Source organism: Artibeus jamaicensis, unplaced genomic scaffold, assembly GCF_021234435.1.
Source record: "Artibeus jamaicensis isolate MK-2021 breed Jamaican fruit bat unplaced genomic scaffold, CSHL_Jam_final contig_490, whole genome shotgun sequence".
Classification (NCBI taxonomy): Eukaryota; Metazoa; Chordata; class Mammalia; order Chiroptera; family Phyllostomidae; genus Artibeus; species Artibeus jamaicensis.
Genome location: NW_026521861.1, coordinates 18,227,553 through 18,249,675, shown reverse-complemented (window position 1 = coordinate 18,249,675; position 22,123 = coordinate 18,227,553). Strand labels below are relative to the sequence as shown.

Sequence of the window (22,123 nt, the reverse complement as noted above, 5' to 3'; positions counted from 1 at the left end):
GGCAGCGGCCGGCGAGCCGGCCACGAGAGGCACGTACCTGAACTTCCCGGTCCGCACCTGCAGCGCCCTCATCCCGCACCGCTGGGCTCCGCCGACGTCACCCACGATGTCGTCCCCGATCATGACGGCCTGCCACACAGGGAAATGTACTCAGAAGTCCCGTCAGCAGGGGGTGGGTCCTGTGCCCCTTCATCTTTGTTGACATAATAAACTGCTTGGTTTGATGTGTAAGCCCCCCAAAGTCCAAGGTACACGAGGTAGACCCATCATCCGTTGATTAAAAGTCAACCCACCTCGAGTACCCCACCCCCCCACTCTCCCCCAGGGCTGTGGCTCTGGGTGGTGCAGCTCTGGGCAGTTGGGAATCCACCGCAGACGTCAGATGACACTGTGCCTCGAGGGAACCTGGGGGCCAGCCCTGCCTCAGCTCGCACGTGGGCTGAGCTCTGCCTGCGGCGAAGCACTCTGTGGCCAGGTTACTCTCTCAACCCTTGGTCCTGTGAAAACTAAGCAAATCCCTGCCAGATCTTTGAAAGTCACAGTTTCATTCATTCATTTATTTATTTAAATATATATATTTTTAAATTTTATTTATTTATCTTTAGAAGGAAAGGGAAGGAGAGAGGGAGAGAAATATCAATGTACGGTGGCTTCTCGTGCGTCCCCTCCTGGGAACTGGCCTGCAACCCAGGAATGTGCCCTGACTGGGAATCTAACTGCAATTTTTTGGTTTGCAGGCCTGCGCTCAATCCACTGAGCTACACCAGCCAGGGCTGAAAGTCACAGTTTTAAAAAGCTTTGATTTCCATAGCGAAAGTACAACCTCTAAAAAATAACACGCAAGCGTGCACGCACACACAGGGGAAACACTCGCATCCTGAACCCTGCATACGAGCAGCCTTGGGGGCACACTCGCCCACCTGAGGCAGCTAGGAAATCAGACGGACTACGGAAAACAACAGTTTTCCGGACCCTGCACGAGGGACGGCGGGCAAGCCTCCACTTGGAGCTGTAAACTAGGTGTAATCGGTGCCGCGTTTAAATACAGTCACAGGTGCTAAGCATCAAGCCGGTAACTGGGCATCATAAGCTATCTGTGTTCAGTGTGAAAAAGGAGACATTGTATTGGGGAAACCACGAACGTAGCCCCACTGGAGAAAGGTCACAGTCTTTTCAATGGCACTCTGCCTCCAGGGACCCTGCACCTTTGTATCAAGCCCTCTGTGGGCTGGGCAGTGGGGACACCATGGGTCAGACATGCAGTCCCTGTCCTTGTGAAGCTGCTGGCTGAATACAGAAGACAGATGGTTCATCGGTTAAGTTCTCAAACACCCAGTCAGGGCCTGTAATAAAGCACAGGGAGGAAGATACAGGAGGCTATGAGGCCTGTCCTTGTGGGCTAGGTGGTAGTCAGGGCAGGCTTCCTGGAGGAGGTGAGGTTTTTGTACTTTGATCCTAAGGGCAAGAGGGGTCAATCAGATTGAGAGGGGGGATGGACGAGAGCGTTATTCCCAGCAGGGGACACCGCATGCATGCTAACTACCCATCTGCCACCATTCACCAGGGCAGGCCACACAGGGAAGTCCACAAGCACAGGCTAATAAGCCCAAGCAGTTGTCCTTGGAAACAGCTCGTGAAGAGGCCTTTAAAGAAGGAGGAATCACGAGGAGCTTGTGGAAAAGCACCCAGACTGAGCCGGCGCTGCACCGATAGAGGTGGGTAGTTCCAGGTAAACAGGAGGCTTTTCTAATGGGCGAGGACCGCAAGCCCCTGTCACTAAGTCATGTTCAAGCCGAGGCCAGAGGGGCTTCCGTGAGAGAAGCCATCGGGCGCTGGACCCAGGGAAAGCTCAGAGGAGGTGGCCACTGACCACCAGCGCTGAGAGTTCTGCCTGCTGCTGGCAGCCACAACCCACCGCGAGACTCACGAGAGAGCCGAAATCAACTGCCCTCTTCCCGGTGAATCTTCTCAACGGCAGATATTTTGGTATGTTTTTTCTAACCTTTTTCCACGTAATCCCATGTTGTCAAAGTGAGCTCTGTATCCTGGTGACATACTGTTTATGATCATTTTACGTGGGACAAGGACTGATATACATTTTTACTGTATTTGTTCCATATTTTCCTGGAGTCACCCGGATACATTAAATGAGTGATTCCGGTTTTCCATTTACAATGGTGATAAATGCTCCCTTCGAAGTGCGTGATTGAAGCTTGAAAATGAATCGGTGTAAAGAGACGTTAAGTAAACAGCAGAGTCTGAGGCCAGTGCCCACACATGGTAAAGGCAGAATTTCTTTGTTCCAGAAAGACTGGTGTTGGAGAAAACACTGCCAAACCCACCTAGGTTTGGTGTTGGTGTCCCCATGTCCCCATGCCGAGGTGTGGGAGCCACCAGTCACCAAAGGAGAAACCGCAGGGGCAACATGTGGTCTCCGACACGGGACTGGCGGCAGAGTCCGCAGCAGAGCCCACGGGCCCACAGGTGATTCTTAGGTGCCTGCAAAGCCAGGGCCGCTGGGGCAACCACACGGCTCGCCCGGGGGGAGAGGGCTGGTGCGGGCGCTGGCAGGGGCCTGGCCCAGGTGGCCGGGCCGACCGTAAACCTCGTTGCGAGATTCTACGTTGTCCTTCTCAAGGGGTTGTCCTGAAACCGTTAGGTCGGCTGCTGGGCAGTCACCATGCTCCGACTTAGGACCCCGACCAGTGCTCTTGGAGACTCCCAGGACATTGAGCTAGGATGTTCCTTAGGGAATGAGCGTTCCAATTGCCACATGTCCTGCCTGGTACCCTCCATGCTTCTGGGGAAGAGTCCAATTTTGTGCATGCTCACTTGTGCCGGTGCCCACCCCCAAGGCAGGAGGAATTCTCCCCCTCGGAACAGACTCCGGTCCTCCTGGGTGAGGACTTGTGTGGCTGTGGCCCGTGCAGGTAGCGCCTGGAGACGTGGGCCCCTGCAGGATCTCGGAGGAGCAGCGGCTGTGATTCTGTGTGATGATCCGATGCCCAGGCCCCGGCTGCGCCAGCAGCCCAAGTGAGGCTGGAGGGGAGCAGAGTGCAGGGGCTCCAGGGGCGCGGCCACTGGGGCGGCAAGGCTTGTCTGGGCTGGCGTGTGGGCTCTGAATACCAGAATGCACTTGGGCCCTGGGGATTTCACAGAATTTACTGTCGGTGAAGGGCAATAATCACGCCAGGAGGAGCAATTATTGCCAAATCATTTAGGATTTAAAAAATCATTGGTGAGAAGATAGAGGTCAAGAGGTGCGCTGTCGGGGGACATAAAGAAAAGAAGCCCCACCTGTCAGGCCTGGGCTGTTTCCCCTCTGACTGCTGTATGGTAAAAGGAGGACCCGGCCTCCCACCCGGCGGGCGCAGGAACCCAGAGCTGCAGGAGCACCGCCGCCCTGGGGGCTGCCCTTCTGGTGCGGGCTCAGAGCAGGTGCGTCCTCCATCCTGCCTCACGGTCTGTCTGCCTGCCACAGTGTCCTCTATGCTGTCCCAGGGACCGGGTGGGGGGAGCCCATCCTAACATGTGATGTCTGTGAGCGCTAATGAGCTCTCCCAAGAAAGCCACGGTTCACAGCATCCTGGTTTTCCCAGGAGCTCCTCTCCCTCCCACGGGGCAGCAAGCAGCAGGGCTGGCGGTGACAGCAGTGGCTTGGTCTGTGTGTCAGCCTCAGGGTCACACACCCACATGGAGAGTCCTCAAGGTGACATCTAGGATGAGCCCAGGGTGAGACTGTGAGGAACCTAGGCCCCCACTCCCCTTACCCCTGACACCCAGAGACGGCTCAGCACTAAGTAATTCCCCCCGCAATCTGCCACATTCGTAAGGGCCAATATCAACACAGAAATGGACCACAGATTCATAAAAAGTAAGAAGCAACGGTGCTCCCTGGCTGGTGTGGTTCAGTGGATTAAACACCGGCCTGAGAACCAAAGGGTCGATTCCCAGTCAGGGCTCATGCCTGGGTTGCCGGCCAGATCCCCAGTAGGGGGTGTGTGAGAGGCAACCACACACTGATGTTTCTCCCTCCCTTCCCCCTCTCTAAAAAATAAATAAATAAATAAAATCTTTAAGAAAAAAGAAAAGAAACGGTGCTGATGAACGATGTACAGCATGGCCCAACAGTTGCCCCACTGGGCTCTCTCGGCAAACAATCAGACATGCGCACAAGGACGCACATGCAAGGGTGTTCACGGCCGTTTCGGACCGGCCATCCCGAGAGCAGGCACCCTCGTCGCCCAAGACCTAACTCTATTTTCTATAGTTTCTATTCTGCCGACTATTTTTCATTTTTCACAGTAGAAAATATTATGCTCCTAAATACGCCTTTTCAAACTTCATTTTACCAAACCTAGAAGTTCTGACATGACCTCTCCTTGAGAATGGGGGTGCAGCAGACACCCCGAGGGGACAGGGTCCGGCCTTACCCCTCAGCAGAGTAATCTTGGGCTTAATGCTCTGCTCTCTGGGACTGTCTCCCAATGCTGTGGTTCTCAGCTGCCTGGGAGGCCACTCTGCTGCCCGGGAGGCCTTCGGCAATCTCTGGACACCCCCTTGGTTTCCTAACGTGGGGAGGGGTGCTGATGTGCACCTGCAGGGTACAGGACAGCCCCTGTCCCCAGAGATGGTTGGGCCCCCTGGTGCTGAACGTCCTCAGGACGGGGATACGAGCACCTGCAGCAGGGGCTGGGGGTGGGCTCAGGAGTTGGTGACACGTGCACCCGCGCTGCTTGAAGCCTACTTGGTCCTTCCTCTCCAAGCCTCGGGCGCCTCACCGGTGAAATGGGTACACCCAGCTCCTGGTACTAACTAAGCACTCTGCTTTCAATAGTTCCAATTCCCATTCAACCTGCGCAGCTGATGGGATTTTTCAGGATTACAGAAAATTGCCAAAACCTTCACATCATTTGAACTTCAGGACGAAGCAATAAAAGCAGCCTCTGGTTCAGAAGCCTTAAACCCTGAGAATTAGGCATTCCCAGAAGTAACCTCTACAGTTACACGCTGTTCTCCCCCTTATCATCAAACCTGAGAAAGGGCCCGGCCCCCTCTCGGAGGTCTGAGTCCCCCATCTGTTAGAGCGATACCGGCAACTGGTTGTTTCTAGGCTACTGAGGGAAGGCTTAAATGGAGTTGGATTCAGGGGTTATACCCACTCCCAGGGCAGACTGCAGAGTCCTCGGCAGCGAGGAGCAAGCAGGTCTGGGCAGAGGCAGTTATCCAGGGAAATGACTGCTGACAACTTTATTGATTAAAGCAGCCTGAGAGATTGCAGGTTTGCCACAGCCTGGCACTTTGGCAGTGAGGCAGCTCCTCCCGGGCATGTTTCATGAAAAGTAAAGAAGCAGCAACAGGGAATTAGCACCTTGTGCATAAGACACAGCTTATTTGAAATGGCCTTATGTTGAAATACTGCTTTAAAATGTCTACACATCCTGAGGCTCAAATGGCACTGATGAACACAGTAGCAAAGTGCTGGGCTGGGGGTGGCGTGTGTGAAGACCATGCAGCTGCCACTCGACTGCCTGTCTGGGGGACCAGTAGGACTGACGTTCAAGGGCAAAGGACAGAATGATGATGTGGGAGGTGAATCAGACTCAACGTTGCCACATGTGCTCGGAGCCACTGGGGAACATGATTCCTTGCCTGTTCAGGGCCACCGACACGTGCCAGGGGCTGGGTGGCCAGCAGCAGGGACCACAGGAAGAGAGAGACCGAGAGGAAGAGAACAGGAGGAGGGGACAGAAGCTAGACCCCTTTGAATGTACTTTGTTCTGCAGATCTGATCTGGGAACCACGTAAACATTCAACACAACTGCAGCACAGATGTGGGTGTTGAACAACCAACTCCGTAAAAACTAGAAGTCGGTGAGTTCAAAGAGGACCCTGTTGGTGGGACACAGCCCAGAGAGGAACGGTCCCGAGTGGCTTTAAATGTGACAGATCTCTGGAGGGATCTGCTCAAAGCGGGAAAAACCTGTCAAAAAAACACATCTTCGGCAGGAGCCGTCACCAACGTGTTCGCTCGTCAGTGATCAGCGCGACGGTCCCCAGCACAGCAGCCCCACACTGTCCTCAGTGGCACTGGCGTGGTGCCCACTCTCACGGGCCTGGCTTCCTCCCACCGCACAGAGCGGTTTTGAGACTCACGGCCTGTGGGTGTGTTGCAGACCTGAGCAAGTGGCTGCTCACGCTGGCCTTCTCGAGAGACAGGCTTTCCGACGTGGGCAGAGGGGACCCAGATGGAAGACTGAGGACATGGAGTAAAAACCCACAGGCCAGACCCCGAATCCGCAGTTGGAACCCCAGTGCATTTCACGTTTAAAGGGAGGTCTTTTTCTGAGCCCTGTCAACGGAAAAGCCTGGGTGAGGGTGCCCAAGCTGGTAGCCACGTGAACTACCAGTGTCCCAATTATGGTTTCTTTTTTTAAAAATATATTTTATTGATTATGCCATTACAGTTGTCCTATTCTCCCCCTTCATTCCCCTCCACCCTGCACACCCCTCCCCCACCATTCCCCCCTTTAGTTTATGACCACGTGTCTCAAGTTCTTTAGATTCTATATTTCCCCTACTATTCTTGCCCTCCCCGTCTATTTTCTACCTACCGTCTATGCTACTTATTCTCTGTACCTTCTCCCCCCTTCTCCTCCTCCCCTGTTGCTAACCCTCCATGTGATCTTCATTTCTATGGTTCTGCTCCTGATCTAGCTGTCCTCTTAGTTTGCTTTTGTTTTAGGTGTGGTTGTTAATAACTGAGTTTGCTGTCCTTTCACTGTTCATATTTTTCATCTTCTTTTTCTTAGATAAGTCCCTTTAACATTTTATATAATAAGGGCTTGGTGATGATGAACTCCTTGAATTTGACCTTATCTGACAAGCACTTTATCTGCCCTTCCATTCTAAATGAAAGCTTTGCTGGTTAGAGCAATCTTGGATGTAGGTCTTTGGATTTCATGACTTGGAATACTTCTTTCCAGCCCCTTCTTGCCTGTCAGGTCTCTTTTGAGAAATCAGCTGACAGTCTTATGGGAACTCCTTTGTAGGTAACTGTCTCCTTTTCTCTTACTGCTTTTAAGATTCTCTCCTTATCTTTCATTTTGGGTAATATAATTATGATGTGCTTTGGTGTGTTCCTTCATGGGCCCAACTTCTTTGGGACTCTCTGAGCTTCCTGGAAGTCTATTTCCTTTGCCAGATTGGGGAAATTCTCCATTTTTTTTTTCAAATAAGTTTTCCACTCACGGCTGTTCCTCTTCCCCTTCTGGTACCCCTATAATTCGGATGTTGGAATATTTAAAGATGTCCTGGATGTTCCTAAGCCTCTTCTCATTTTTTTGAATTCTTGTTTCTTCACTGTTTTCTGTTTGGTCATTTTTTTCTTCCTTCTGGTCCACTCCTTTGATTTGAGTCCCAGTTTCATTTCCATCACTATTGGTTTCCTGTGCAATTCCCTTCATTTCAATTAGTTTAGCCTTCATTTGTTCCTCTAATTTATGACTAAAATCAACCAATTCTGTGAGCATCCTGATCACCAGTGTTTTGAACTGCGCATCTGAAAGTTTGGCTATCTCTTGGTCGCTTAGAATTACTGGCTCTGGGGCTTTGAGCTGTTCTTGAGCCATAATATTTCAGTCTGTTTGCACCTGTTATGTATGAGAGGCGGAGCCTTAGATGTTCACCAGGGTGGGGCCACCCAGCTCGCTGGGTTGTGATGCTGTATGTGGGGGTGGGTTCAGAGGGGCAATGGTGTTTGTTCCCTCTCTCAGATTTCTGTCCCCTCTGCCACTTCCCACAAGCAAATTGGGCCCTTCTGGTGCTGGTTCCCAGGAGTGTGGGCCTGTGCACCCTCCAGGACCCTGTGGGTCTCTCCAACGAACTCTCTATGAGCCCGGGATCTTCACCCGGCATCTTGACCCCAAAAGTCTTTCTAATTGGTGCTTTCAGGCTCTAATTCCCATCGCTGGGGCCCTGGCCTGCGCAGTCTGTCTCACTGCTTGCTCCTTCGCTGGTTTATCTGTGCGTGAATGTGTGACAGCGGTCAGCCAGCCGCCTTACGCCCTCACTGGGTCTGCCCGTTGCCACCCCACGCCTGGGATCTGCCAAACTCTGCCTGCACTCCTGGGTTGGTCTGGCCGATTTGTCCTGCCCGACCCCACTCCGCCGCTGACTCCGCCCCTCTTACTGGTCTGGCTGAAGGGTTCGTTGTTGTCAGACTTCCTTACAGTTCAATTTTCTGTGTTTTGGCTGTGTTTTTGGTACTACAACTTTGTTGTCTTTATACTTGGTTGTGCGAGGAGGCACAATGTTTCCACCTATGCCGCCATCTTGGCCGGAAGTCCCTGATCATGGTTTCTAAACACTGATGGCAAGCGTGGCTCCTTGGGAGGGTGGCAGAGTCCGGGAAGGATGCAGAGCAGAGGTGGGACCTCTGTCATCATAGGGAGCCAAGGACCTGAGACCCAGGGTCAGGGCTAAGGGGCTCAGATGCCACCATGAGGGCTCCCACAGGTCACAGGTGAGTTACTATGGTCCCTGCCCTGGTGAAGATAAGGCAGTAACTGCATGGGCCGAAACACCTTGAATGGGTTTACCTCCATTTTTTATAACGATGCATGTATTCTTAAATCTCCTTTGTCGCTTCAGGAGGATGTCAGAGAATCACCTCCTTATCGCAAACACTGATGACTATGGGAAAGAGTCAGGGAACTATCTGGCTTCCTGCGGGAGCTGTACCCCAGGGTAACAAAGAGTTGGTGGGGGGCTCTCCTGCAGAGAAGCTGCCGGGGGGAAAACGGGGTGGGGGGAATGACAGGATTCAGACATCACCACTCTGCACCTCTGAAGGGAGGAACAGAGTTGGGGACCCATCCTCCATAGCCACCAACCCCACAGAAAGAGACAACCGGACATTCTGTGCCACCACCTAGAGAGTGCCCGTCAGCAAGCTGCGCAGACTCTGGCCCTGCCGCCGACCTGCGGAATCCAGCAGGCAGAGGCGCTGGACTAGGTCCCTCACCTCAAAGGACCCCTCATGCGCATTATGCAGCCCCTCTCCACCCCCTTGCTCCGCAACCACTAATCTGTTTTACGTTGGCATGGATTTGCCTATTCTGGGCTTTCCCACGTTTTGTGTAAATATAATATATAAGAGGTGGCCTTGGTGACCTGCTCCCTTCACTTACCGTGGTTTCCACCCACATTACAGCATGTGGCAGTGGTTCGTTCTTCTTCTGGCTGAAACATTCCACTGTGTAAATACGCCACGTTTTGTTTCTCTATTCACTTGTTGATGAACATGTGCTTTGCTTCTATCTTTCGGCCATTGTGGATAATGCTGCTATGGATATTCGGGTGCACGTTTTTATTTGAATACCGGTTTTCGATTCTTTTGGGTATGTGCTCCGATGCGAGGCTGCTGGGTCGTGTGGCGCTTCTGTGCGTGAGTGTGCGTGCTGTGCGTGACCGTCCGTGACTTGTGCAGATACTGCTTTCCCAGTGGCTGCTCCATGTCACATCCCTGCGAGCATTCCTGTATGGGGGGCCCAAATTCTCACCAAACACTTGTTCTTTTCCGTTTTTTCGTTTCTTCCCTCACTAGTACGGCCACCTGAGTGGGTGCGAGGCAGGACCTCGTTGTGGTTCTCACTTGCCTTTTCCCAGAAACACGAGGCTGAGCATCACTTGCGTGCTTCCTGGCCCTTGTTAGGTGTTTTAGAGCATTGTTAGGCTGTGTCTAAAATACCTTTTATTCTTGAAAGACATACTATAATAAGAAAGGATACAATAGTAGTAAGTCTGCTTAGAAATGCAAGGGTAAATCCTTTAAAAGAAAGAAAAAGGGCCCCTGGCTGGGTGGCTCAGTTGGTTGGAGCGTCCCCTGCACACCAAAGGCTGCTGCTTCCATCCCCAGTCGGGGCGGGCACAGGGGCAACCGATGGGTGCTTCTCTCTCACACTGTTTCTCTCTCTCCCCCCCTTCCTCGATCTCTGAAGTCAATAAACCTATTAAAAATGAAAGAAAAGGAAGAAAGGGGGTAGAAGAAGGAAACTTGGCAAAACCTTGTCATTGCGGGATCTGGGTGACGAAGGGATGTATGGGGGGATGCTGTGTCATCCTCTCTGCTTTCGTGTGCGTTTGTGTGGTAATCTGTCACAGGAGGAGGAGAGAGGCTGCCCTAGGAAGCAAAGCCGTGAAGAAACAGTTCATTTACTCCCGAAGTCTTCATCCTCCACACACAAGCCCCGCTGTCTCGACCAGCCCCACAGGGCGTTTCCGGGGTGTCTCCTGGAGACCCTGAGCTCTGGGCCTCCTGCCATCTGTGACCAGCCATGGGGCAGAGCACAGGGGCTCCAGACTCCGGTGGCCGTGGCTGCCTTCCTCTCAGCACCGAGAGAGAGACCAGTGCCCAGGACTGCAGCCCCCACGGCAAATTCAGGTCCACCAGCCAGGAGGCCGTGGCAGCCCTGGGGCACCAGTCTTGCCACACTGCGCCCTGGGGCCAGCCCAAAACAGGCAGCAGGGCCGCCCGGGGCCCGGTTCCTCCAACAATGCTTCCAGGAAAACTCCAGCTGCCGGGGACCTGGGCGGAGGGGCACCGTGGACCATGAAATCAGAACTGCTTTTTGTCTTTTTAAGATGCATGTTCAGAACGCAATCTGTCTCAAAATAGTCATTGTGCAAAGGTGGCAAGAAGCGAGGTTTTGTTTCGTGCATCGTTTTAATCTCGCTGTATGTTGTCTTCTGAACAAAATGTTTCCGCTGCACTGAAAGGATTTTTTGACTCTGAACCTTTGAGGGAAGCAGCAAAGGTCACTGAGGCTACAGGCATCTGTTTCCGACCCTCAGGCTGAAACTCACGTAACAGGTTAAATCACTTAGTGGGCCTCCGAGTCTGTCTTTTTCCCCCTTTCCCGCCGAACCAGGTCTCATGGCCACCTGGCTGACGAGGCTGCTGGAGCCCCCACCCCCCCGCCAGCGACACTGCTGCCGCAGGTGCGCTCCGAGAGCAGGACCTACCTGGGAGGCCTCCATCCCCATCTCCCGCAGGGCAGACTTGAAGAACTCGGGAGAAGGCTTCCCCACCACCTCGGCCTTGATCCCACAGGCGTACTGGAGGAGAGAGGGGCACAGCGTGGGTTTGGGACAAGGCAACACAGCGCCGACATGCAGGGAAGGCCTCCGGCTGGAGCCCCGAATGTGCACCTGTGGGCCAGGGGCTCCGAGGGGCAGGACACAGGACAGGGTCCGGGGACACACCCGATAGGGGGAGCATGAGGACGCCACGTGGGGCTACCCAGGATGTTCGGGGCCTGCCACCCGGCGCCCCGCCCTCTTGCTCAGACATCCAACTGTAGTGGGAGGTGGCCCGCAGCTGGCAAAGTCGCAAGGCACCTGTGGGCCACCCCTGACTGGTGTTCTCACTTGTACTCTTGTTTCTCCCGCTCCCTTCTCTGCCCCGCCCGGGCCAGCTCTGTCACAGCCCCGTTGTGGAGCGGGGCAGGGCAGGGGTGGGGGTGGGGCCAGGGCTGCTGCATTTCTCATCTCTCCATCCCTCCCACCTGAGCGCAGGGAGGCAGGAGCTGATGGAGCAGTGAGGGTGGCAGGTGACAGCAGGGGACCTGGGGCAGGAGCCTAGGCTGGGACAGCTGAGCAGGTGAGGGTCAGAGGGGCACTGGAGAGCCCCATCTGGGCCTGGCCTTCAAAATCGGTGGAGGGAGTCTGGAAGGAGTCCAGTCAGACTTGGCAAGTTCAAGGTGCTGCCGGGGAGCAGGACCAGGAATGAGGTGGATGGCCACACAGACTCGGCAGCTGGAGTCCGTGAGGGGGTGGCAGAGGGCACACTGGGGCAGCCTGTTTGAGTCATCACAGGGGGTGTGGAGGAAAGGGGGGAATGGAGGACAGAGTGACCATGGCCACCAGGAGGGTCAAGCTCCAGGCAGGGCACAGGGGTTGCTCAGCATGTAGCCCCAAATACGAGGGCCTACCCTGAAAACGTAAAAAGCAACTCGAACAGCGAGCACACGCCCTCCTGCACAAGACCAGAAACATCCCAGGCAACCCCGAGAGCTTGGACGGACCCAGGGCCCGTACCTCGAGTGCCTTTGTGTAGCCACCAACGTCCAGCCTCAGGCCCGAGGTGACCTTGTAGTAGCGTCTGAAACGAGAAGAGGGGACAAGGTGAGCTGGGGGCAGGCGCCGGGATGTGCCCGGGAGACTGCCCTGTCCTGTGCTGGTCAGGGGGTGGGTCCGTCCCGGCACCACACTGAGGTGGCTGGCGGTGGGCGGAGATGGCTAGTCGTGGGCCTCCACGCCCGGGCTGGGGGCACAGTGGGCCAGCAGGTCGCAGTCAGAAGGGCCTCCTGCTGCAACCCTGTGGGGACTCTGCCACAGTGATTGACGGGGGACCGAGGGGCAGATGGACGCCATTGCTAACACAGAGAAAGATGACAGACCTGTGTCCTGGGAAAGGACAGCAGCCCACAGAACCCCCACTCAGCAACAATTAACCCCTAACGGGTGTCTGAAGAGGAAAAGCCCATCAGTTCCGCCGGACCCTGCTGCACAGCCTGTGAGCCAGAGGCCAAGAGATGTGCCAGGCCCGTGGGCACCAGATGCCCTCACGAGAAGACAGCCACATCTCCCTTCTCACTGGGGACAGAGATGGCTGGGCTCTTGGGAGAGCCACCTCTCGGTCGCCCTTCCTCCTGCCCACGCCCTTCAAGTCTGGGAGACATTAAACCACGTGTGTGCACAGGGCCAAGGTGGAGAAGAGTGAAGCATTCTGGCTCCAGCCGTCAGAGCCTCTCTTCACCTCTTTCTAACCGAGGGGCTCTGGGCTGCTTGAGCCATCTGGGCCTCAGTTTCCTAATCTGTAAAATGGGCCCGAAAACCCCAGTACCTACTTCACAGATTGTACTGAGGCTTGAACAAGATAACACATGCGAAGTCCTTAACATAAGCCTCCCATGTGGAAACTGCTCAGAAAAAAAAAGAGAATGTTAGTAGAAACAAGTGTTCACCCAGACTGAGAATGAGAAATAGGCAAGCAGAGGTGAGCTGGGGAGGAAAGGAGAACAGGGGTCTTTCCAGCCTGTGGGCCTGGAACCTGTTCTGTGCCCATTTGCAGGGAGGGAGCTGAGCGAGCTCCCAGGAGCTGCTCCAGGCCGGGCCCTGCCCCCACCTGTCCCTCTCTGCCCTGTCGGCCAGCACCCATGCACCGGGCACTCAGGAGGGCAAGCACTGGGTCTATATCATCTGCCACAGTACCTTGTGGGCTGGAGGCAAAGGGGGTTGCAGGGCTTCAGCCAAACCCTTGGCCTCGACAGGCCTCCTCGCCAGGGTCCGAGGCTCTGTGACCTCCAGGGCACTGCACAGGGACACCGGGACACAGGGACACGGGCCAGAGGGGACACTGCATGTGTTGAGGAGGGTGCCTGCTGTGCTGAGAGCACTGCCATTTGCTTAGAGCCGGGACTTGCAGATGCTCCCCCTTTTGAAGGGCGACCCCAAAACACAGGCTGTGAGGTTCGTAACTGTCTTCCTCTCACACCCGGGATATAGACTAGCATTCTGCATTCATACAGCCTTTTACAAGTTTCTTTTACTTTCCCCATTTCTACAGTAAATACTGTGGTGGGACAGTTTCCTTAGCTCGGTCCAGAGTTGTAAAGCAGAGCAGAGCAGAACAAAGCGTGGCCGAGGGGAAGGGGGACATGCTGGTTTGCTGGGGCCTGTGATCATGGGTGCCATGGCTGGCTCCGTCAATCAGCCCCCCAGACATGGAGGACACGGCCCCCCACAGCCCTCTGCGGGACTCAGGGGCCTGCCCAGACTCAGGCCCCCTCCCTCCCGGGGACGCCTGGTCTGGAAGGGAAGCAGACAAGCCTGTGGACACGTATGAAAGGGCAGAACAAGGGCGACAGCAGGTGACCCATGTGCGCTGCATTCTCTGCTTGAGTGGCCGGGCAGCCTGGGGACAAGGAGACCGGAGGGCGTCCCAGAGAAGGACACATCACAGCTGAGACCTGAAACTAAGGGAGGGGAGGGAATGGGAGTGTCCAGGCCCGGACGCCTCATGGATGGACTGATGGCCCTCCACCGAGGATGGGGGTGGCAGGGGAGGACACTGCTCCAGGTGCAGCCTGCATCAGGCGCCCCAGAGCCACCCCCGGGCCCCTCACCCTCTGCCTGGTGAGCACTGCAGGAAGGGAAGAGGGGGCAGTGGCTAACCCAGAAGCCAAAGAAAAAGTTCCCAAACCACAGCACCCTGAGGCAACAGGCGCAGCTCTGTCTGGAGCTGAGGACTGGGGGGGGGGGGGGGGGCTCTGGCCCAGGGCCTGGGCCTGGCTGGAGGAGGCAGAGGCTGGGGGCGCCTCGCCCTCGGAGAAGCCTGCCAGGGACAGACACACAGCGCAACTTCTGCCTGTCTCATGTGCCTGCAAGTCTCTCTTCCAAAGGGACAGAAATCTGGACTTTCTTACATTTAAATTGAGTCCTAATGGGAGAAGAAAACTGAAAATGCAGCTTAAAATACTCAATCAAAACCTTGTCTTTTACACTTGAAACTAATATAGAATAATATTGAATGTAAACTGTAATGAAAAAATAAAATTTAAAAAACCCTTTGTAACGTGAATTTTTAGAGTCTAAAGAGAAAACTGACATCCCAAATCAAAATTAGAAACCTTCATAGTTCTTTTCTAAATGAATCTGGGCTTATTGCTATAGTGCCCCCAATTTTTTTTAAATTTCTTATTCATTCAGGAAAACAAGAAGGTACTTTGTAAACTATCTGAGAGCTGAAACATTTTTAGAGATACAGTAAATACAAGTACCTAAGCTAATTTTTTTAAACCTAAAAGCCCAAGTTATTCCCCAAACACAAGAGACTGGATATATTTGTCTTCTGTCACTGGCGTGAGAAAAGCAATGGTGGGCCTGGCCGGGTCCCATGCGGGTCCCAGGCAGGTCCCAGGCAGGTCCCAGGCGGGTCTCCCCCCCATCGGCAGAAACAGCACGGTGGGTGCTGGGGAGGCGGGAGGAAGCCTGGAGCAGCAGGCAGACAGATTCTATGCCTTATTCTTCTGCTCTTCCGATTATTCAGCACAGCCTCCCTTCAAAATGATCACTTGACCTTTCCTACAACAGCCATTAACCTTCCATAGTCTGTTGCGTAAACAGCTTAATTTTCTGACGGCAGCATGACAGACGAAATTACAAAGGCAATTCCCACTCTCTGTCCAAACAGATGCCCAATGTAAATCACTCTGTTTCCAGAGCAGGACATTCTGCCCCAGAGAAGCCCACCAGTCCCACCTTCTTCGGGGCACTGCTCAGCCCTGCGTCCGTGGAGACCGGCCCCCCACCATCAGTGACCCCGCTTGGGTGGGCGTGGCAGCATCTTTCACAGGTCCTCTGGCTGTCCTGAGACCCGAAAGCTGTCCTTTCTTTCTTGTTTCTGAGCATCCAACCCCAAGTCAAGGCAGAACCCCGTCAAGCTGGAGACCCCGCTCACTGCTTATCTGCAGAACAAATGAGCCGGCTACTGAATTGGTTATAGAAGAGTTACAAAGCAAAAGCAACAGACTCCATGTTTTTTTTTCTTTTTCAACAACATATCTATTTTGACTACTACCCATGATCTGGAATAGCTTTTCATGGTTAGAGACAATTTTAAAGAACAAAGTATTCACATAAATGAGTTGCAACAGAGCTTCTTAATTATGCTGTTTTCCAGGGATGGGTCGGTCACTGAGGGGTTCCCAAAGGACCAAGCCCGGAGCGTCAGCGCTGAAGCAAGCCGGGTTCTGTGCTCTGCAGTGACCTCCACTGCAGGAGGCCGTCAGGTCTCCAAAGGACAGTGACAGTTTGTTGTGAGTGTCAACTTGTCTGGGCCAAGCTGCCCAGGTATTCGGTCAAACATGAGTCTGGATGTTCCTGAGATTGGGTTTCTTGGATGAGATTAATAGTTAAACCCAAGGACTGCGAGTAAAGCAGATGGCTCTCCATCACATTGTGGCCTCCTCTGGCCAGTGGGAGACCTGAACGGACCGAGGTCTGGCCTCCCTGAGCAAGAAGGACTCTGCCTCTGGACTCACAATGCAACTTGGCCCTGAGTTTCCAGCCACTGGCCTGCCCTCCACAATCAATTTCTCTCTTTCGCTGCCTGGCTGGTGTAGCTCAGTGGATTGAGTGCGGGCTGCAAGCCAAAGGGTTGCTGGTTCAATTCCCAGTCAGGGCACATGCCTGGGTTGCGGGACAGGTCCCTAGTAGGGGGCCCCAGGGGAGGCAACCACACACTGATGTTTCTCTGCCACTCTCCCTCCCTTCCTCTCTCTATAAAAATAAATAAATAAAATCTTTTTTAAAAAGGAAAAAAAATTCTCTCTTTCTCTCTCCATATATATATATACACATCCTGTTCGGTTTTTCTGGAGAAACCTCACTAAACAGGATACATTTTATGTGTATGATAAACGCACTAGAATATTCTAGTTCTAAATAGAGCCTTTCCTTTCCTGAAATTTCTTCTTTTTTTTTTTTGCCTCTCAGATAGTGACAAAGGCATGAAGGAGTATTTCTCTACTGTGTGTACAAACAGCATAAGACAAAGCCAACCGACGCTGGAGCCTGGACAGGGGGCGGTGGGGAGCAATGGGGACTGGTGGGCAGGACCTGACGCGGTGGGGGCTCCAGCGAAGCCACTGTGCGCTCAGCAACGTGGAGCCTGGGGCTGGCCAACCTGATTTTTCAAAAGAACCCAGAAACCAAGATATTGCACGTAAAGTCTCCCAATTTGTAAACATGGGCTCAGAAACCTTAAGCGCTTGTGCGGGGCCACACGCCTGCTCTACAGTGTCTCCTCGAGGTGACAGCACAGGCTCTGGCTGGACCGCTGGCCCGGCCGGCATCTCCTTCCCCTCTGTGCACCTCCATGTGCCCACCTGTCAGTGAAATGGGGTGTGGCTGGCATTAACGACATGGAGCACAGAAAATGCTCCGCAAAGGCTGTCGCCACATCAAGAGTCCCTCTCTTGTCCATTCAAAAAGCTGGCCCTGCAGCATGAGAAGCTGGGGCGGGTCCAGGGTCCTGGCAACTAGGAGAACCTGGGACTCGAAGTCCCTGGTGCTGCTTCTGAGGATGGCAGAATAAGCCTGCTCAGCTCCCTAAAAAGCAATTTGGCATCAAGAAGCTCAAAAACACACCTCATCCGAATGCCAAGATGCTCGTCCCGGCCTGACTTTGGCAGGAAATCAGCAACAACCTAAACACCCTTCGGTGGGCATGGGTTAAAAGACCACAGGACTTCCCCGCACAGGATACCCAGGCCATAGGGCCATCTGGTCACTGCAGGGAAAGTTGTTCACAACATCAAGTCTGTGCTCGAGAGAAAACAGGGGGCCAGACCCGGTGAGCCTGACCTGGAGGGGACACCTGCCCTGGGGACGGCTCGTGCCCAGGAAACCCCTGGGGGGGGGACGCAATCTCTAATTTTTCTTCCATGACCACGTGCTGTCTAGATGGCGAGGGGTGTCCCCCAAATAAATAAATAATTGACACGCTTTTGCAAAGAAAGAAATGCTAAAGTCTTGGACAAACACAGTGGTCACCAAATCCCCGTGGGACAGGGACCACACACACTCTGCACCAGAGCCACCCACAAGCCCCCGAGCCCACTTTTCAATGCCTCGCTGCCCCCTCGACACAACCTCTCAACGCCTGCCCAACGCCTGCCGCTGTGTCCCACACAAGTGCACCTTCCCATCTTGGGTTCTCACCTCCCGACGACCATGCTTGACCTCTAAGATCTCCAAGGGCACTGGCCATCTGCAAGGACCCTCCCCTCCCCGGACCCCTGCCCCGCCTCTCCCAGCCCAGGGCCCCCAAGGAAGCTTGACCAACCAGCTCCTGCTGATTTGGGTTTCCTCACTAAGTATTAAAAGAAAGGAAGGAAGAATTGAAGAGAAAAAGCAAGATAAGGGAGGGAAAAGGGCGTCACCTGGGCCCACCCTGCCCCCACCCTTCCGCACCCTCCTCTCCTTGTTCCCGTAAGTGCGAGACCCGCAAACTCCTGTCCCAGGGCCGACTCACCCCATCCCCATTGACAGGAGCACAGGTCTTTCCAGCTCCATGAGCACCTGGAAGGCTTTATTCATGTTCTGATAAGACAAGTTTTCTCCTGCATCTGCGATTACCACGCAGTTGGGGTTGGACGTGTCGATCTGATCGAATTCTGAGCGGACGTCTGGAAAGAGAGAGAAAGAGGAATAAAGCCCAGGGCGAGGTGGTTGCCTCTGCCCCATGTGGACGCCTCCTGTCTGCCCATTCCTTCCCAAGGTGCGCTCTCTCTTTCCAATCCCCACCCCGGGGGGCGGGAAGGAAGCAGGTTACTCCCGTTTCATAGGTGAGGGAATTCCAACTGCCCACCGTTACAGAGTTTGTCAGGAGAAAGATGGGCGTGCTCAGGGGACCCCAGCACGGGCACCACCCTGGGAGCCCCCCTTAGTTCTCTGCCACAGGCCACTAATGAAACCCATGACTTTGCCACCGGGAAGGGAGGTCTGCCTGGAGGACCAGCAGAATGAAATGAGGCCACCTGCAACCTCCACAGAGTCACCACCGCTGGCCCCGAACTGTGTGGCCGTCAGCGCATGTCAGCCAGACCCCACTGGGATGGGGGTGTGGGGGGACCAGGGTCCTCCCGAGGAGGAAGAAGAGCAGAGTTTCACCCAGCCCCCTCCCTTCGGAAAGCCTCTTCCTCCTCTTTCTAGTCTCCCCTCCCCCACTGTAAATTCGAACAGGAAGGCTGCAGGGTGAGCCTGGCCCCGTGTTCCCCGTGTTCGGCTACTAGGAAGAAAAAGGCCCTCATCCCTCTCAGTGTTAGATGCTGGCCTTTCTGGGTTGAAAAAACAGAATTCGCTACAAGGACACACCACACCACACCCACCAGCCGGAGAATTAAAAAGATGGTCACCACTCAGTGCTGGAGGGAGCAGAGCAGCTGCCACCAAGCAGGACTTTGAAAGGACAGGGACCCCAGAAAAGGGCTGGCAGTCTACAAAACCTGGAGCACACGCCACCCAGCGTCCAGCAGTTCCACCCCTGGGCACCCACCCGGAAGAACCGTTTGGGACGGGTCAGTTGTTTGGGTCTCACACTGGAAGCAGCCCGGGGGCTGCGCACGGCAGACAGCAGGATGCTTGCTCAGTGAACACCACCCCGCGTGGGAAGGGCAGGCTGCACCAGCACCGCCGGTTGGGCAAAAGGAGCCCGCACACGACCACTGTGGGAGGAAGGGAGAGCTCAGCAGGCTGGGCTGCTCCAACCTTTGCACCCCTGGCCCCAAGAAGGGCTGGCTCCCCACCAGCTCCGGGGACCTGCTGAGCCCCTGGGACATCCTGCCTGAAGAGAGGAGTGTTGTGGGCCCGGGGCCTTGGGCCACGTGTGGTCAGTGTGACGCCCAGGGACGCTGAGACTGAGCAGGGAAGGTCGGTCACAGGGGCGGTCCATGCCTAACTGACTGACCTCTAAGGACAACCCAGGACGTGAGGCCCCTGGAGCTCCCCTGGGGGATGCCACTGCGCGTGGCCGGCCACGCATCGCTGCAGGGACAGTTAAGCGAGCCCCAGGCAGCTCCACCGGTCAAGCCTGGATTCTCCTGGAGCGTGTCCCAGGTCCCTTCCCGTGGCTGAATGACCATCCTCATTCTCTCCCTGTGGTGACGATGTGCAGCCTTAGGACAGCTTTTCGGAGGTCCCCGACCCCTCCAGCAAGTTGTCAGCCTGCAGTGGTCTGGGGACTCCCGAGGCTACGAGAGGCTGTGTAACTCTGTCACCGTGAAACTCTCCACAGGCAGACTTGCTTATGACGAAGAAAGGGCAAACCGTGGGCGCCTCTGAGGGGAGGCGGGACCGACTGGGAGGGGCTCGGGGGAGGTTTCGGTGTGAGGGTGAAGTTCCACATCTTGGTGGGGGTTGGGGGTCACACAGACGGGCACATGTGTCAAAACCCAGCAAAAGCACACTGGAGATGGTTGCATTGCATTATGGTATATCGATTTTGGGTTTAAAAAACCCCACTATACACAGCCTTAGCCAGTGTGGCTCAGCTGGTTGGGCATTGTCCAGCAAAGTGAAAGGTCGATGGTTTGGTTCCTGGTCAGGGCACACGCCTGGGCTGCAGGTTCAAGTTCAGCCAGGACGTGTATGGGAGGCCAACCAATCAATGTTTCTCTCTCACACTCCACTTCCTCTCTCTCTCTAAAAGTAAAGAAATAAAATCTCTCTCTCTTCCTCCCGTCCCCTCCCTCTACAGATAAACAAACTCTCTTTAAAAAACTGTAAACAGATATGGACGTCCAGTCAGCCACGTGCTGAAGCGTTTGGGGAAGGGGCCGATGTCTGTGGTTGACTTGGCAACGCACCGAAGGCTAAGCTGTGGGATGGGCGGAGGGACGGCTAGGTGCGTAACGAAGAAAACAGGAAAACCTCACTGGTAAAATCAAGGCGATGGGCGTACAAATATTCCAGTAACATTCTTTCAGCTTCGCCACGTACGGAAAACTTTTCCTGGTAAAATGCTGAGGAGAAGGGGAAATCCACCAGCAATCAAACCTGGGGAAAGATTCGTTTCAAAACGCCTCAGATGCATTCTGGAGACCAGATGCAGGAAGACAGCTGAGGGGGCACCCGGAGCCCCCTGAGGCCCCCCAACTCTGTCTGCTTGTCTGACTCATGGATTTGCCCCTCTAGGCAGGCGCTGAATTCTCCCCTGCTCTCCCCTGGCCCATCTCCAGCCGCCTTTGCCCTGAGGAGGGCGTATTCTCCCCCAAGTCTTTCTCTGTCTCTCAGGACTGTTTGGGAGACATGGGCAGGGGTCCTGGACTGCAGAGGAGGGACTTGGAGGGACCTGGTTTCTCAAGGCCGGTTTCCTCGGGTTTCTGGTGGGCACCGGAGCTACGGAGTGGACGCTGGGGCCTCGCACGGAGCACCGGCCAGTCGGGGGCGGCCACTCCTGCTGGGACGCAGAAAAGCACGCCTGCCCGGTGAGCAGTCTGTAGACGAGAACGCCAACAGCCGAGGAAGGAGGGGAGGGGAGGCCTCGGCGCGAGGACAGGAAAGTGTCCTGATTCTGAAGCACCGCTTCGGGCTCTGCTTCTTAAACATTCCAAGGCAGCAGGCAATGCTGCCCTGCCCCGCTCCCCGGCCCCAGAGAACTCCCCACCCGCCGGAGCAGCTCTTCCCTGGCTCTCAGACTAATCAGGGTGCCAACGCTGTGCCGTCTGCCACAGGGCAGGGCTGGCTTCGCACAGTCCAGGCTGCGGGCACGGGATGTCGGGGCCCTGCAGTCCTCGGCCTCCCTCCCTCCCTCCATGCACACTGCCCCCCGCTCCAACACACGCACCCCAGGAGCTAGAATTTTACCCCCGACCGCGCCCCGCCAGCTTGGTCTATTCTGGATCAGACGAAGACAATGCGGGCTCTCCCCGGAGGAGCCACCTGGAACCTGGAACCGGAGGCCCCTCTGGTGGGAGGCCCCCCTGGTGGGAGGCCAGGGATGACGTGGCCCAGGGTATCTCCAGCCCACCGGCTGTGAGTGCTGGCGGCAGGAGCCGGGGGTCACACCTCATCCTTCCTAGTGGTTTGGCCCAAGTGAGAGGGATGCTGTCTCCCAGCTCCCGACCTGAAAGGGGGCACCTTCACCCCCACCAGGTCCCAGGGCCAGGCAGGCCTACCGTCGTGGACAAGCAGGTATGGCCGAAGGCCTCGCTCCTTCAGGATCCGACAGGCAGCTGGGGGCGGGGCAGTCACCTCGCTCTCGGAGATGTCGAAGCCCAAGTGGCGAAGCTCCCCCACCAGGTGTTTGCGGGACTTCTGAGACTCGTTGGTGCAGAACCTCACCTTCAGCCCCGACCGCTTCAGTCTGGAGGTGCAAACAGGTGGAGGGTGCTGTTACCAGGCAGAGTGTGTGGCCTCTGGGGGAGAGGGCCAGGCAAATGCTTCTCCACGGGCACCTGGTACACTCCCAGGGCCAGGTCCCCGAGGTCCCCGAGGCGGGCCCTGACAGAACCCGGAGCATTTGGGTTGGTACATCTGAGTGGAAGCAGACCTTCCC

The 22,123-nt window shown here is 55.1% G+C and overlaps 1 protein-coding gene across 3 annotated transcripts in view; it reads right to left on the bottom strand.

The window, feature by feature from the left end:
* Positions 1 to 22,123, bottom strand: part of LHPP (phospholysine phosphohistidine inorganic pyrophosphate phosphatase) — a 68,485-nt gene that overhangs the window by 34,959 nt on the left and 11,403 nt on the right. Inside the window, exons 2-6 of one of the 3 annotated variants that reach the window (XM_037159133.2) lie at positions 21,744 to 21,931; positions 18,101 to 18,254; positions 12,100 to 12,163; positions 11,026 to 11,118; positions 38 to 129 (exon numbers count right to left, since the gene is read on the bottom strand). In XM_037159133.2, coding sequence (XP_037015028.2) covers positions 38 to 129; positions 11,026 to 11,118; positions 12,100 to 12,163; positions 18,101 to 18,254; positions 21,744 to 21,931 — 591 coding nt within the window. Of the gene's footprint in view, positions 1 to 37; positions 130 to 804; positions 1,344 to 6,670; positions 10,011 to 11,025; positions 11,119 to 12,099; positions 12,164 to 18,100; positions 18,255 to 21,743; positions 21,932 to 22,123 lie in introns of those variants that run through there. The other 2 variants (XM_053668559.1, XM_053668560.1) reach the window with 2 other exon arrangements.